The sequence below is a fragment of the Lissotriton helveticus genome, chromosome 1_2 (genome assembly GCF_964261635.1).
Source record: "Lissotriton helveticus chromosome 1_2, aLisHel1.1, whole genome shotgun sequence".
NCBI classification, from domain to species: Eukaryota; Metazoa; Chordata; class Amphibia; order Caudata; family Salamandridae; genus Lissotriton; species Lissotriton helveticus.
The window spans coordinates 290,109,325-290,125,155 of NC_136058.1; the positions used below are offsets into that span (position 1 = coordinate 290,109,325).

The 15,831-nt window shown below is 44.8% G+C and overlaps 1 protein-coding gene across 3 annotated transcripts in view; it reads left to right on the forward strand.

Moving 5' to 3' along the window:
• Nucleotides 1–15,831, forward strand: part of BTBD19 (BTB domain containing 19) — a 1,311,048-nt gene that overhangs the window by 1,265,221 nt on the left and 29,996 nt on the right. For all 3 annotated transcript variants that reach the window (XM_078671753.1, XM_078671755.1, XM_078671754.1), the window contains one exon: nt 8,767–8,898. In XM_078671753.1, coding sequence (XP_078527879.1) covers nt 8,767–8,898 — 132 coding nt within the window. The remainder of the gene's footprint in view (nt 1–8,766; nt 8,899–15,831) is intronic.

Sequence of the window (15,831 nt, forward strand, 5' to 3'; positions counted from 1 at the left end):
CCGCGCCTACCACAGATGAATGTGTTCTTCTGTAATGTAAATTATGCTCATGCCATGTTGTCGAGTTCGGGCTATATAATATTGCAAGGAAAATAAAGTAGGGAAACTCGAGTTCACACACTACTGAACGCGCACTCTTAAGTGCATCAGTAGTGCACTGTAAATCGGAGCGTTTCACAGGCCTGTCACAGATAAGAAATGCTATCAAAACGAAATCCTACGAAACAATATACTACTGGCTGGCAGCAATTCATACCCGGACAACGTCGGGACGGGCTGCTAGTATTTATATACAACAACTGACACATACACTGTCTTTATTTTTCTAGTTTGTTGGACAAGTACCATTGAGAAATATATTTGCTCATCACCACACCCATAAAGAGATTCACTCACCCAAACAACTGTTAGAACATGTAGTTTTAACTTCATATATCTACTGAATCAACTATTCACACATCTTCGGACAGTCACACACCCCCCACCGAACCACACACACTTTCACACTCCCATACAAATACTCAGTTAACTAATCAATAACTAATATAGACTTTCACATAGCTAGTAACCAACTGTAGAATCAGTTTACACAACAACTGACAAAGTGAAACAGATATTCACACAGTTTAGTCACTATCCACTATATTTAGTGAGACATTATAAATTGGTCAAGTAAACAGTCAATTACACTGCTACTAAATCCTCCATCCAAATATTTATTTATATATATCTACTTATTCTTCAATGCAAATTGCTATATATATAATGCATATTTAAATAACGAAGCAAACCACATTCACTGGATGATGTCATCAGTGATGTCATCAGTGATGTCATTTGAGATGTCATCAGTGATGTCACTGACCATGTCATGAATGATCTAATATGTGACATCATCAGCAGTGGATTGCGGGTGCGCGAAATATAGTTAGTACAACTAACTATATAGGAGCAATTTCAATGGTTTTGTATGAGTAAAATGTCCAGCTAACTATAACACCACTAAAACTTATAGTTTTTTGAGTGAATTTCAAAGGTTTTTTAAAATCTAATTCCTAACTACATAACTCCTGAAACCTATGATTTTTTCAGTGAATTTCAAAGGTTTTTTTAAATGCTAATTCCTAATTATATAAGGCCTGAAACCTATGTTTTTTTCAGTGAATATATATATATAGATATATATAGATAGATATAGATATTTATATTGATTTAATCATTTGATTTAGTTCCCTTGGAAGGACACGGCGTCATGTAAATGAGACAACACACCACTTAGAATGGGACAAAACAACATCACTGTCACTTAAACAAATGAGTGAATGTTAAATCGATTCTACTTGAGGGCCTAGTTTCAGTATCCCATGATTCTGGTCTACTCGTATGTCTTGACAGGGTATTCTTTGTAACCCATCTCTCCCAGCCGAGAGTCTAGAAGTTTCAAACTGGGTGATGTGCAATTGCAAATGACTGCGTTAAGCACTCGGGTGCCTGAAATTCATAGTCACAAACGTTTCTAATGACTTCTCAAGCGATAAATGTAGAAAATCATGCTTGCTTGGACCAATCTAAATATTATGGAGTGAATCAGCCTGAGCACAATTCAATTCCTCGTGGCGCGGGATCCGTGAATGCCTTTAGGAGCTGTGCATTGTGGGCTTGCATCAAACAAAGCATTATGTAGTAAGTCACCGTTTTAGAAGCTGCGGAGACCCACCTGTCCCTCGTCAGTCCGTGTGGACGCTGCACCGTTCCCTCTGGTTACATGTTGTACCTGCGGAGCAGCGCCCTCTGCTGGGACAGCAGTGTACTGCGCATCATGCGTATGGACTGGGACGTGGAGTCCTGTAGATGGAACTGGAATAAACGGGTGCAACAAACACTACTCAGCCACACCGGGGTGAATTACAGCTCCATCACTGAGCACTGGACTGTTGTGCTCACGTTTTTCACAGATTTCTGAGACTGGCCGAGAAGCGACCTTTTTATGTCTTAACAGCAGAGGAAACTGCCCACTATTTACCCTTTCGCCACTTAAGGTGGTGACCGCGTTGCTTTGATCGAAGAGCTCTTGCGAGTGGACTCCAGTTAATGGGCCCCTGCAGGACTCGAGCACATTAACACTAAACCCTTATCTCTTAAAAACATACAGCCGGCACATGTACTCATTGAAAGGGTCAGTTTTACATGAATCTGCCAAATACCTAAAATGTTGTCACTTTGAGACATTGTAAGCTCAGGTATCCTTTAGTCTGTAGGAAGCTTCCACTCGATTTACAAAATGTAGAATAACATGTGAAATCTTAGATGTATTTTACATATTGCTTTGTGAACAGTCAGGAGGTCCCTTCAGAGTGCTAATAGTGATCATGTGTGCCTTATGTGTGCTCGCTCACTCAAAACATAATCTGACAAACTTCATCGATTAAATCCATTTTTTTACTGATCACACCAGTGTTTGACTTTATTTGTCATGTATTGCATGTACTTGGATGTACAAACTATACATTGTAACATGCTAAAAGTGCACAGCTTCTGAAAAGCCATCTTTGCATTCCTTCATCTATACTTGATTTCACAGCACCTATGTAGATTTAGTCATTATTCCATACTATAGAAATAATTACATGTTTGGAAAAGCCTGCATGCATCCCTAGGCCACTATCGTTGACATGCATATAGGTGATGTTGTCAGCAGTGGGGTTGGCGTATATAAAAATACTATAACATAAATGTAGACTTGTGTATCTTTTCCACAGTTCCCAGTTTTGAATCAAACGCCATTGTGGGAGCTACCCTGTCTTGTCTGATACTTCTCCTTTCAACCCTGGCCTGCCTCGCCCATGGCTTCTCCCATACTCTTCTGCTCCTTCTGCGTCCTCCATGCCTAGGGTTGCATAGGTAGCTGCTCAGATGCCTCCATGCTGTGCTGACCTGTAAAGACCTGGGTTTGCAATCTTATGAGCACCTTCATGCACAACCTGCATTCCGGGTCATAGACTGGTGAGTGATAGGTTTACCACCAATATGGGCACTGCCAAGGCAACCACTGCTTGTTTTAATGATAACATTTGCTCACCGAATATGATCACTGTAATTATCTCAGATCAGGCCCAATGCCTTTGTGGAGAAAGAAGGAGCCACGAAAGCTGAACCGCGTGAACCTGGGATCACTTTGGTGCACTTGTGTCCCCGAAATACCGAGTTAGGATGTCCCTTGGCAAAAAATGTGCCTTTCCCAGCATCCTCAGCTTCTCCACTCTGTGGTCAAGGGATTCTCACCGCCCTAAATAAGTATTCGGATCAGTGGGTTCATCACCGGTGGAACAAATTAATTATAACGAAGACTGAAATGGCTGCTTCTTTGGTAGAATTCCTCAGGGGGCAAACGAAGGCTGATCCTGTTCAGTTTCTTTTGAGCCACCCCCAGGGTTGGCATCACGGATAGCTGACATGGTTTAGGCGCCCTGAACCCATTTGGAACGCCAAACCACCAAGCTTGAGCAGAATGCACATGGAAATGATGAACAAACCCTGCAACAAGAAATCAAGTTTTATAGAAGAAAGAGTTTTGGCACTTCTGGTAGAAACTGCCATTCTATTTCTCTCAGGTCTTTTATTTTGACTGCTAAGTACACTCAGACACTGGGTACAAAAGACAGGTCGCAGACGTGGGGCCTGTATTTAAAGGTACAAGATGCTGGCCCTCTGGACATCTTCCTGTTGAATCCCTGTATCAACTTTCTTGTCGTCTTCTGACGGGGGAGGGCATACAACGAACGGCCTGGTCTAGTAAACCTGACTTTGGAATCATTATTTGAACGTATCATACATTTCGGTCTGGTTGCACCTAATATCGAAGTTTCAAGTTTTGTTCATTTAAATAGTTTGCCCTAATGCAATACTGCACTCCCGATGATGTCCCTCTAATACCAATATCAGGTCTGGCAATTGTCGTAAAAAGAACAATTGATGGACAGAACGCTGCACAATGTCAAACATTCACCCCAGTACAGAGATCTGGGCCTAAATCCATTGTTGTTTTGCTCCCATGCCTTTCCAGTTCAGACCCAGCCATATGCAAATCAGTCTTGACCCTGTGCCTCATGGGAACAGTCCAGCCCGAACTGGCAGGTTCTCCCTTGACTAGAAATAAGCATCCTGGGACCGGTTTCGGGGTTTCACCCCTCATCAGCCAGGCTAGTTTGACTCTAGAGGCATGGTGAGCACGGGACCCACGTCTTGGCATACCCACCCCACTCGGTGTGACAAATGCTAAAGGTACAATGAAGGCAATTATTGCAACTTAATAAAAGGTCTGCATTCCCAGCTCCGGAGCCTTTTTCAAGATAATCGCTTGGTAAACTGAAAAACTAAGATCAGTGTGTCAGATTGGTGCCTTTTGCAAGATAATCACACAAAAATCCGATCATTTCTCAGTTCCTCTTCCGCCTTGAGGTTCTCCCTTTTTGCTATGCTGCTTTGTTCACCTTAACAGCTTCCTCAATGGGCACTCACTGAGATAATAAAAAGACACCTGAAAAGTCCTCTTTCAGATGCTTCTGTTGTCTTGATTCACAAATGCCTTTTCTCCACACTAGCTTCCTGGCGTTGACAAGGATGTACCGTAGCCAAATGCTCTTAGCTCTAAGATCAGGCTCAAGACAGTTTGCCAACCTTTATATCTAAACTTATGGCAAACAAAATGTAATTCCTGCTAAGCTATATTGTGTCATTAATGATAAATGTCAAATAAAACAATTTAGTTGATTCTTTGTATTTACGCGAACAATTCAAGTTGTCCAAGATCGTACGACGTTGGGCCAACCATTTCATCTACCTCTGCCTCAGATCTCTTGACAACTAAGTCTATTAAAAGTGGATCAATTGATTCAGTCCTAAAGGTCTGTTGTGGTGTTGTGCAATACAAGTGCATTTACTGTATAGCAGAGACATTTATCAACGATTTTAGAGGAAAGTACGACTGTGTATGTGTGTGGTGTGTGTGCGTGCTTGCGACTTGACCCATTCACGCTTCTCCTTGGTTCATTGGTACAAGCGATTAAACCGTAAGGAGGATGAAAAGGTGAATGCAGAGGGTTCATTGGCCTGATACGTCTGTAGTTGCGAGGCCAAAAAGAGGGTACAAGGCTTAGGACCTTCCTTATTCAAAATCCGGTGCAATAACTCTGTGGCCCAGATAAAATGTGCATCAATTTTCTGAGACTCTGTCCCAAATTTGCCATTGGTGGTGGTGCAGGAAAAGGCAATAATGCTAGTAGTTATGACTTATTTGCGTATGCTATTCCCACTTTTTCCCAGTTTTATGTTCAGCTTTCTATGGTAAGCCAAAGAAGCACACATTGCTGGCCTGCGTAATTCGCTCTTAGCGATACATTAACCCAGGTGCACCACTATCACGGTCATGAATGCTGTTTGCGCCTCTTGTAGTATTGTCACCAGGATGTAATTGAGTCTGATGAAAGTGTAACATCAGTCTGTCCTCTTGACTCATCCTGACGTCTGTCTGTGTACTCGCAGTCACAGTCTGGTGCCCTGAAGGAGTGTGGCACTGAGGCCTGTCAAGGCCCCGGCTGATGTCACGCGCTTGCCTGGCTGGATGATGACCTGTCACTCAGCCGTCCTGCCACGTGCGGGCCCGGTGACCCGAGGACACAAGAGCCTGGGGTTAGCTGAACCCCGACCACCTGTGTTGGCTGCGAGGCCCTGGTCGTGGCTGCGGGGCTCGTGCCTGCCACAGGCCGCCATCCATCCCAGGGTGCACCTCGCCCCGTGCGCGCGCTACTGTGTGCAGACAGTGAGCGCGTAATAGAGTCAAGGGCAGATTGGCTGTCTCTTGTCGGACAATGGGAAACAAACCCAGGCAGCTATCTCCAGCCTGTGAGGGTTTAAGAGCAGCTCACGGAGAGGAGGCTGCAGTGCCAGCTCAAGAGATGATGCTGCTGCGGGTGTTTACCATGGAGCCCAGCCTTGGACTTTAGTCCATGCTAAGCCCCTGGTCAGATCACTGCACAAAGGAGTTCAGGGCAGGGCCTACCTGTCGTGTTTGTCGCCAAACCTGTTAGTTCTATGGTGTTTGCAGAATAAGGCAGCCGGATGTTCAGGGACATAAGGTCTGTGCCTTAGGTTCTCTGGCGCAGCAGGTTCTGAACTGTGCAGAGTCTACTCTGGCTTCATCCCTCCTAGTTCGAGACAACGATTACCCTTTTCATTTAACCCATGTGAATAGCTTCAGATACAATCGTAGTAAACTATTCTCGCTCCCTCACCAGTTGACACTGGTATCTGGTTGCATCCCTGGTACCAATGTAGATCGGATCAACTTTTACCTAGTTCATTTTAGTAGGTTGCAAAGTGCTTGGAGACCTGAGGTGACAGCGCCTATTTTTATACTGTAAAATCCTGAAAGACAGACATATCTGGGTGCTTTTGGCTGGGACTGGAAAGGAGGCAGCCTTGGTTCGGTGAACTGTGAGCAATTGCGCAGCTAGACCAGAAGGCCAGGTATTTCCTTGCCAATGGTCAGTCTATGACGTGGCACATTAGCTGAGGGGCGCATTTGGGCTCTAATGCAGTCAAGTAAAATGTCTTGTCTCCAACGCCATCATCTGCCTGCAGCCAGTCCCTCACGCCTTTCGGCCCTGTCATTACTGATCTCACTGCACCACTGATAGCTCCACCTCCCAGGCGGCCTGTAGTGCTAAAAATCTTCAACTGTCTGCCTTTAGGCCCGGCACTTCATATTTAGGATTTAAAGTGGGAGTCTTTTAATACTATGTTCTTATTTATTTATTTTATTGGTTTGTAAAGCGCTTGTTTCCGACATTTTGCCAATTTGTAGCGCAAGATCTTTCAGAGATACATGGGCTTCTCATGTGAGGTCAGTTGGGGAGTGATCTGTGAGTTTCAGGGAGGTTTAGGGATGCTTATGGTATCAGCTGACCTGGTGTAGGGCTAGCGTGTGGCCATGTCGTCTAAAATGCCTGTACCCTGATCAGAACTTTGATATACCTCTGTCTTTTTCTATCTTTTCTTTTGTTTCTCTGTCTCTTTCTCTCTCTCACACCTGAGAACCCCATAAATAGTGGATTGTCAAGGCTGTATTTTTTCGATGTTTCTACATAGAAAGCTAGTGTCATGTTTTACGCAGCAGATGTACAAAGTACAAAGAACTAACCATTGGCCAAACTCCCTTGCTCTTGGAAGCATTCTATGAGGAGTCAGCTTCTATACTGCACCCACAAATGCTTTGAAAAAGCAACTTTACATGTTCAAAAGCATATGACCAATTCACAAAAGTGAACTTTGAAATTGAATTATCTGGGAATGAGAGAGGTGATGATTTTGGGGTCCCTCCTAACCTAGGGGGAGGACCAAGCAGATGCCTTGAACACGAAGAGTATATCATGCTGAGCGATTCCGTGGTGGTCCCATCCTCTTAGGACCACCCCAAGCACAGTTACTATTATGGGCAAAAATACAATCCCAATCAAAGGCCCTGGAAAGCATTATGGGATGAGATTAGCAGTGGGTAGTGAATATTTTGGTATCCAATATCAAAATAATTCAACAAAGAGACACAGTTCAACTCGGTGACCCTCACAAGTCAAATGCAAAAGCATTGAATCGAGCTGCAGTTCCACTAGTTGTAACTAGATGCCCCTCACAAGTCAAATGCAAAAGCATTGAAACCCTTTCAAGAAGCTGCAGTTCAGCTCTTTGTAGAATTTATAGTATTAGCTCTCTGCCCAGGATTTCAATGCTTTTGCATTTGACTCGTGAGGGACATCTAGTAACGACTAGTGGAACTGCAGCTTGAGTCAATGCTTTTGCATTTGACTCGTGATGGATACCTAGTAACGAAGAGTTAAACTGCAGCTCTTTGTAGAATTATTTTGATATTGGATACTATAATATTCACTGCCCACTGCTAATCTTGTCCCATAATGCTTTGCAGGGCCTTTGGTTGGGATTGTATTTTTGCCCTTAATAACTGTGCTTGTGGTGGTCCTAAGAGGATGGGACCACCACTGACTCGTTCAGCAAGATGTGCTCTTTGTTTTCAAGGCATCTGCTTGGTTCTCTCCCTAGGTTAGGTTGGATCCCAAAGTCATCACCTCTCTCACTGCTTGCTAAATTGTTACTTTCATTTTTGGGAAATGACTATATGCATTTTAGTATGTAAAGACATAAATATTTGTTATTTTACCAAAAATATTTGAAGTCTCTGTTGGTGGTCACAGTTTATGTTTAACTTCCTGGAGTTGTGCAGTGTGCTCCTTCTATAATAGTGACACCCCCAGAGTAGACTACACCTCTTGTGGACTGTTCATATCACCATACCTGCCCCAGTAGTCACCCCTGCATGTCTTGTGTTTTCAAAGCATGTCTGGCTACTTCCATCTAAACTTGACAAAATAAAAAAGGGAGCTGGAATCCACAGACATCAGACAAGGGCCACAGTCTTCCAACACTAGACTGGTTTTCCCTTCCCCTGATATACAGTCACTTGCACATCCACAGCTCTTTGAAATTGCCAGAAGGTGACACAGGGAGCTCTACTAAACTTTGTAATTTGTACATCGCCTGTATGGCCCATCTCTGGTCGATGCATTTGAATGATGCTTCGCATAGTCAATAGTGCTGCATATTTCCATTCACCATGCCTTATTGCGGTGTTGAACCCCCATAAATCAGGGGCGCGGTGGCCACCACCTTTCTTACCAATATCCTCTTTTGATTCAGGATGTTGTCAGAACTCAGACCTTCCGCGAGCTCTCCGACCAGTCGCTGTTGGTCATCCTGCAGAGTGATGGGCTTACGATAGACGAAGTGGAGCTGGTGCGCGCTGTACGGGAGTGGGCCCACGTAAATTCGGTAAGTTGAAGATCCACCAGTCTTCGGATCCTCTCGGTGTGCAGTGACATCAGACAGTCTGCGTAGTTTAGTGATAAGAAGTATTATGTTTTAAATCTCATTTGTCATCAGTTTCATATTTCGAAGAATGTGAGATGATTTTTTCTGTAGGTGAGTTTGTTTTAGGAGCATAAGTGGTACTAGAAGGAGTTGCTTGTGAAAGAATGCTTTGTAACAAGAGTTGTCTGTATCGTCATGCGGTTTTGTGGGGACTCAAAGCAGGTTCTGTCAGTGTAGGTGTCTGGATTGTTTCTGGGAGGTGTTTGGGTGCTGGTCAGTCTTAGAAGGGGCTTATGTGGGATGGTGGAGTATGGAGAAGCAAAAGTGTTTGAAAGGTACTTATTTTCTGTTACTGTTTACCTTTATCGGGGAATTTTAGTCTTCAGGGAGACGTGCCTAAGGCGTTATGGTCTGTAAGAGCAAATGTCTGTGGAAGAATATGGAGTCTGTGGGAGGAGAAGTTTTCTATAAGAATGTATTTGAGGGAAGAGGGATTTACTTGCTTTCATCAATCCTTTATTTTGATGTATAAATGATCTTCCCTGAGGGACATCACCCAGGAGTATCTGTAGGAGTTAGATTAGATCTGCACGTGTTTGAAGGACTGTTCCCATCCAGGGTTCAGTTTCATAGTGAGCATTTGGACACCCAAAAGTCCAAAGGTGCCAGCAGCACCCCTGGTGTCTGTTCAGTCTAATATTCCTGTGCCACTGTGGCCAAGATGAGCAAAGAGACCCACCACAGCAGATAATCAGATACCAGCGAATAACGCACTGTCAAGTGCGAAAGTGGACGGGCAGTGAGAAAGACGTCAGTGGGAAGATACAATATCCACCAGAGAAGCATTCACAAATCGAACTAACTTCTATTAGAACATTGAAATGTTGGGAGCTCCATTGAAAACAATGGAGTTCTCCGGGCTTATAATGGCTGGTATAAGCCTGGAGCTCCAACATTCCAATGTTCTAGAGCTGTCAACAAAGGCTTCAAGGACCCTGAGGGGATTCCAATCCCCTCACGCTCCCATAAGGCTTTGTTCTTTTTTGTTAGAACATTCTGCCCTCTAGTGGCAGAATGTTGTAATAGCATTATAGCCCTTCGTAGCTGGGCTATGCCGGCTATTAAAGTCCCTCTCCCTTGTTAAAGGCCATCGCCTTCGGCACGGGGCCTTTAACGCTGGAGAGGGCCTTTAATAGCCGGTATAGCCCTCTACGGTGGGCTATAAGGCTATAATAGATGCTTCTTCCTGCACACTCCTCTAGAAGTGGCCTCACCGCAGTATCCGCAAGAAGGGGAGAGCCTGTCACAGGCCAGACAGTTCAGGGTGGTAAATGCTGGCCTGCTGCTGCCTGCCAGATTGTGATATAGACACATGGGGGCAGATTTATGACGCCCTTGCGCCTCTTTGCGCCGCAATTGCGTCACAACGGCGGCGCAAACAATGCACCCTATTTACAACGTGACGCATCTAGGAGATGCATCACGTTGGAAAGCCCTGCGCCATTAGGAGGCGTTCCTGCGCAGGGGGGCGTTCCTGCGCAGGAACGCCTCCTAAAAGTGGCTGAGTGAAATCTATGAGATTTCACTCAGTCACTTTCTACGTCAATTCCTTACACCTGCTTGAAGCAGGCGTAAAGGTGACGCACCATGCATTGAAGAGGTGGCCCCTGTGCATTGTAGGAGTCCTGTCGCACTTGCGACATGACTCCTGCAATGCACCGCCCGTGCGCCGAGAGATGCGTCACGCATCTTCACTGCCTTGCACCATGGGTGGCGGAGCAGTGGCGCACTGGGGCGCACATTAACTGGCGCATCCCTGGGGATGCGCCAGTTAACATAAATCTGCCCCATGTTGTAGAGAGCAGTAAGAACCGCCCCATCTCTTCTGGCGGGTGCCCTCATCCTTTGGGGGAGGGGGTCATCCTTGAGGGGGTGTCTTTTTACCCTTCACGTAAGCGTATGCTTTGTCCTTGTTTGCCCTTCCTCGCTCTCAAGAAACCCACAAAGAGTTGATTACAAAGTTTGTGTTCTTTGGATGTTTCTACGTTGAAGGTCAGTGCCCGAGTGCTGTTCAACAAAATGTTCTCACGCAGCAGTTGAAGAATGAAAGGGTTTATTAAATGAACAGCCTTAGAATCAGAAAGCAAACGATGAGACACAATGCACATATTTATAATTTATACCGTGATGCCCTTGAGCTTCGGATAAGGTTATGTGATTACTTCTTAAAACAAAAGTGTGTGTGTCCACTCGGAGCTCATGAGCACATGTGAAACATCCTTCGAATTGTAACAAAAATTTGCAGCAGGAGCAGAGAATGCACTAGAAAACCTCCGAGGGCACAAAAAGCTCTGACTGCTGAGTCTGCCGTGGTTGATAACTTCTTTTCTCGGAGGAATGTAGACAGTTATATCTATATTTTGGATGGAATTGGCAGGCCGGAGAGGCCAAGCTCACAAGTGGCATAAATCACCCCACTTTGTTCAGTCGTGCAGTATTTCTGTTGTCCCTGCCGATGGATCTAGCCACAATAGCCACAGGGACCAGGCTGCTTCTTAGATGGTCCAGAGGCTGCTAGATGTACCCTATGACCTGCTGAGAAGACATGTGTTCTGGCAGTTGACTGGTCCTATGGTTGGCCGTCTCTTAAAAGGTGTGTGAGTCCTGTGTCTTTAAGCATGCGGCGTTGGAAGCCCTGAGACCGTGGCTTGCTGACATCAGCATGGTATGCCCCATATAAAAAAGTGTTTTTTGATCTTCATTCTGGCGGAATAGATGGCAGGCATCAAGGGGCAGATTTACAATAAGTGGCGCATCCCTGCATATCAGCATCGATGCGTCACTTATTGTGCGCCATGCCTCCGCCACGATTGATGCGTCGCATTTACAATATGCGCACCAATGGGTAAAAACGGCACAGTTGCGTGACGCATCTGTGCCGTAAAAGCGGTGCATTGCTGGAGTTGCTCCAGCCAGGCTCTGGGGAGCCCTATCTTGTTAATGCTGCATCAATCCTTACGCCTGCTTCAAGCAGGCGCAGGGTTTTGACGCAGCATGGCCGTAAAAGTGACTGGGTGAAATCTTGTAGATTTCACTCAGCTACTTTTAGGAGGCATTTCTGCGCCGGAACGCCCCCCCTGCGCAGGAACGCCTCCTTCTGGCGCAGGGCTTTACAACGTGACGCATCTCCCAGATGCGTCACGTTGTAAGTACCCCGCACCATGGCACTTCTTTTGCGCCGCCGTTGCATCACAAAAGTGACGCAACGGCGGCGTAAAAGGGGTGCAAGGGGCTTGTAAATCTGCCCCCAAGTTTTCTTTTTCTGGTGAGGCCTGAACCATAGGTCTGATCAGAAAGGGGTCAGAGAGAGAAATTTTTGACCACAAAGTGCTGCTTCTGCTTGCAATCTTACAACCTGTCAACAGTGGTTGGAAAATGGCTGCTTCTGTCGGCAGTCAATATTGGCTCCGTCACAGTGTCACTGAAAGGTAAAGAGGCTTCAAAGTCTTGAGTTCCAAAGAATCGATCTTGTTGAAGAGATTAGTTCAATCCACGTCAGACAGTGCTATACAACAATATTTTCCATCACCAGTCAAAAAAGATTTTTTTTTTCTCGGAAAAAAGGGAAAAGCAGATTAGGAAATTGCCCTTTGGGGAGGTGTCAATCTTCCACGCATTCTGAGAATGTGACTGCAGTCACCATATTTCCGTGTCTCAGCGTTGAAAGATAGTCTACCGCACAATCATCATCTTCATCTCTTTCCGAGTATGGCTCTGACAACACCAGACCATTGGAATCTGCGTAAAAGAGTAAGAGATGAAAGGTTCTGAACCGGGGCCAGGGTCGCCAGAAGACACAGGGATCAGGTGCTATTAAAACCAGGGCTATAGTAGGGTTTCCAGTGGGCCTGCCATAGATTCCGGCTACAATTGAAGATCCCACATTGTCATTGTTGTCCACCTGAAGGGCTCTAGCTGCTGTGGGTAGATCCTGTAGGTTCAAAGATTACATTTAGGGTTGCATCTTCTCCAGAACTGGTATGGGAAGGGATTCTAATGACAAAGCTGAGGGATACGCTTATGTACGTGTGTGCTGCTTATGATGGTGTCATTCCCAACCGGGCCCCCAAAGGAAGAGTCAGCACAAGTTGTGCTGTCCCAGCGCCAAAGGAAACTGACTTTTTGACCGCCCGCTGATGTCCAGTTTATAGGACACGAGGTACTATTTAACCTTTTTGGAATCAAGCTAATTAGTTCTTGATTCCACAAGACCCTGAAAATTCAAGGTCTATATTCACAGAGACACACTTAGCCTCCAACACTATCTTTTTCATTCTAGGTCCTGAAGAAAGCCTACCTGACCCACATGGGCAAACACGAGAGCTGAAACATGTCGACCTTTTTATGGACTTACTAGGTGCGGGAGATTCCTAATAAATCCCACTACGCACGGAACTGTATTTTATTACACCTCAAATCCAGACTTATTAAATTCACAGATCTGGCTATACGAGTTTTTAACAATTTCTTAACTTTTTTCTTTTGAGACCCCTATATCACTGATCACTACTGCACTACCCAGGGGTACACCTCCGGGCGGAGGAAACATGAGATCTAACCCTATGATGATGCTGTGACGTTTTTAAGAGAAAGGCGGAGAACCAAGATATACCGCCCCCACCATCCTCTGTACGTGAATGAGTTTTTTTTTTATCGGTATACTACATGAAAAACCCTGGTTACGCAGGACAAGTGATCCATTCCCCACTTGATTTTTTGGTCATTCCTAACCAGCCAGGCTCCAATAGGTGGGGTAAGAAGAGAGTGAGTCAGATGGCTTCAAGAAAGAGTACATGATTTTGAACCTTCCTGCGTATGAAAAGCAATTCTGTAGCTTTACCATCCTTTCTCTAATTATCTTGGTATGAATGAGGAAACGCAGTGCACAGTAACCCACGTAATGAACTGCCCCCAAGCACTAAACACAATGACGTTGTTTGAACACAGACCTCTGCCTCCTGTATTCTTGAGAAGACTACAAGCCAGATGACTCACTAGGCTGCATTGTTAAAAAAAAGTTAAACAAGATGAAAAACTAAAGCTTCTGGGTCAGTGATCTGTAGGTCCTGTAGAATGCGCCAAAAAACTGGTCGCTGGCTGGAACTAGTGCAGAATGGGTAAATTGCTTCAAAATATTCTTGATCCCTGCCAGGGTTGCTTATAGTAATAAATAAAAAATGTGTGAGGTGTACCAATCCAATGGAACAGATCCATAAAGAATTTGCAGAAGTTCATATCGTTCGAGAATAATAATAATCACAATTTGAAATAAAGTTAGTGAGTAAAAATTAGCACTGAAGATAAATTGATTGTAAATACATTTTTCTCAAAGACATCTGTACGTCATCTATAAAATTGTGCATTACATCCTATTCTGTACAGAAAAGTATTTCTGACAAAGTCTGTACATATAGTCCATATTTTTTGGGAGGAAAAAGAAAATAAACAATTGTTTTGTAGCTGGAATTTTTTAACCAGTAGCTGCATTAGAGAGGTCTATGTTGGCCAACAAATAAATAAAATATACAAAACACTTTTTACTGGTTTTTGTGCTCTTAAATTAATTTTTAAAATGACATATTAGGCAAAACAGGTGTGGAATAATTTCAGATGGTTCCACATTTCAGTTCTGGTGCCCAGTCAAACTCACCAGATTTGGGCTAGTAATAGACTCCGTCAACTGTTAAAAGTGCAAAGCTAGCTATGCCAAATTTGAACATATGCTCTTCAGTTGTAAAACTATAAAAACTTTTTGGGGACCCAATTTCCACCTACCTGAAGGAAATCTTTAGAACTCACCTCAGTGTTGACTTTAGACGGTTGCCCTGGGGACTCTGGCACCCCCAATTACGCCACAACTTCCAAACACAGACTTAAGACTCCTGGATCTGTTAATTGTAATTTCCCTTCATCAGCTCCAAACAGAGTACAACCTAATTGATGTAATGATTATTTTGTCAAATTTCAAAGCTACTAATTGTATGTATGAAGAGAGCTATTTGAATGTACTTGTAGTACTGACTTGCATGCAATGCATTATGGGTAGGGTGGGGTTACACTATCTTCGGCAGGGTACAGTACCACATGTGACCAAAAGAGGTCACATATGGTACTGAACCCTCCAACATGGCTAGGTAAAAAAACATAATTTTGTAGACATGCAGTGCTGGTGCCATGCTCACTAGGGACCTCTAGGAGCAGCTTGCGGTACTGCACCTAGACATGCAGTGCTGGTGCCTTGCACACTAGGAACATCTAGGAGCAGCTTGTGGTACTGCACCTAGACATGCAGTGCTGGTGCCTTGCACACTAGGGACATCTAGGAGCAGCTTGTGGTACTGCACCTAGACATGCAGTGCTGGTGCCTTGCACACTAGGAACATCTAGGAGCAGCTTGTGGTACTGCACCTAGACATGCAGTGCTGGTGCCTTGCACACTAGGGACATCTAGGAGCAGCTTGTGGTACTGCACCTAGACATGCAGTGCTGGTGCCATACTCACTAGGGACCTCTAGGAGCAGCTTGCGGTACTGCACCTAGACATGCAGTGCTGGTGCCTTGCACACTAGGAACATCTAGGAGCAGCTTGTGGTACTGCACCTAGACATGCAGTGCTGGTGCCATACTCACTAGGGACCGCTAGGAGCAGCTTGCGGTCCTGCACCTAGACATGCAGTGCTGGTGCCTTGCACACTAGGAACATCTAGGAGCAGCTTGTGGTACTGCACCTAGACATGCAGTGCTGGTGCCTTGCACACTAGGGACCTCTAGGTACTGCACTGAGACATACAATGCTGGCTCCTGGCTCCTGGCTCACTACGCAAGCATTTACAA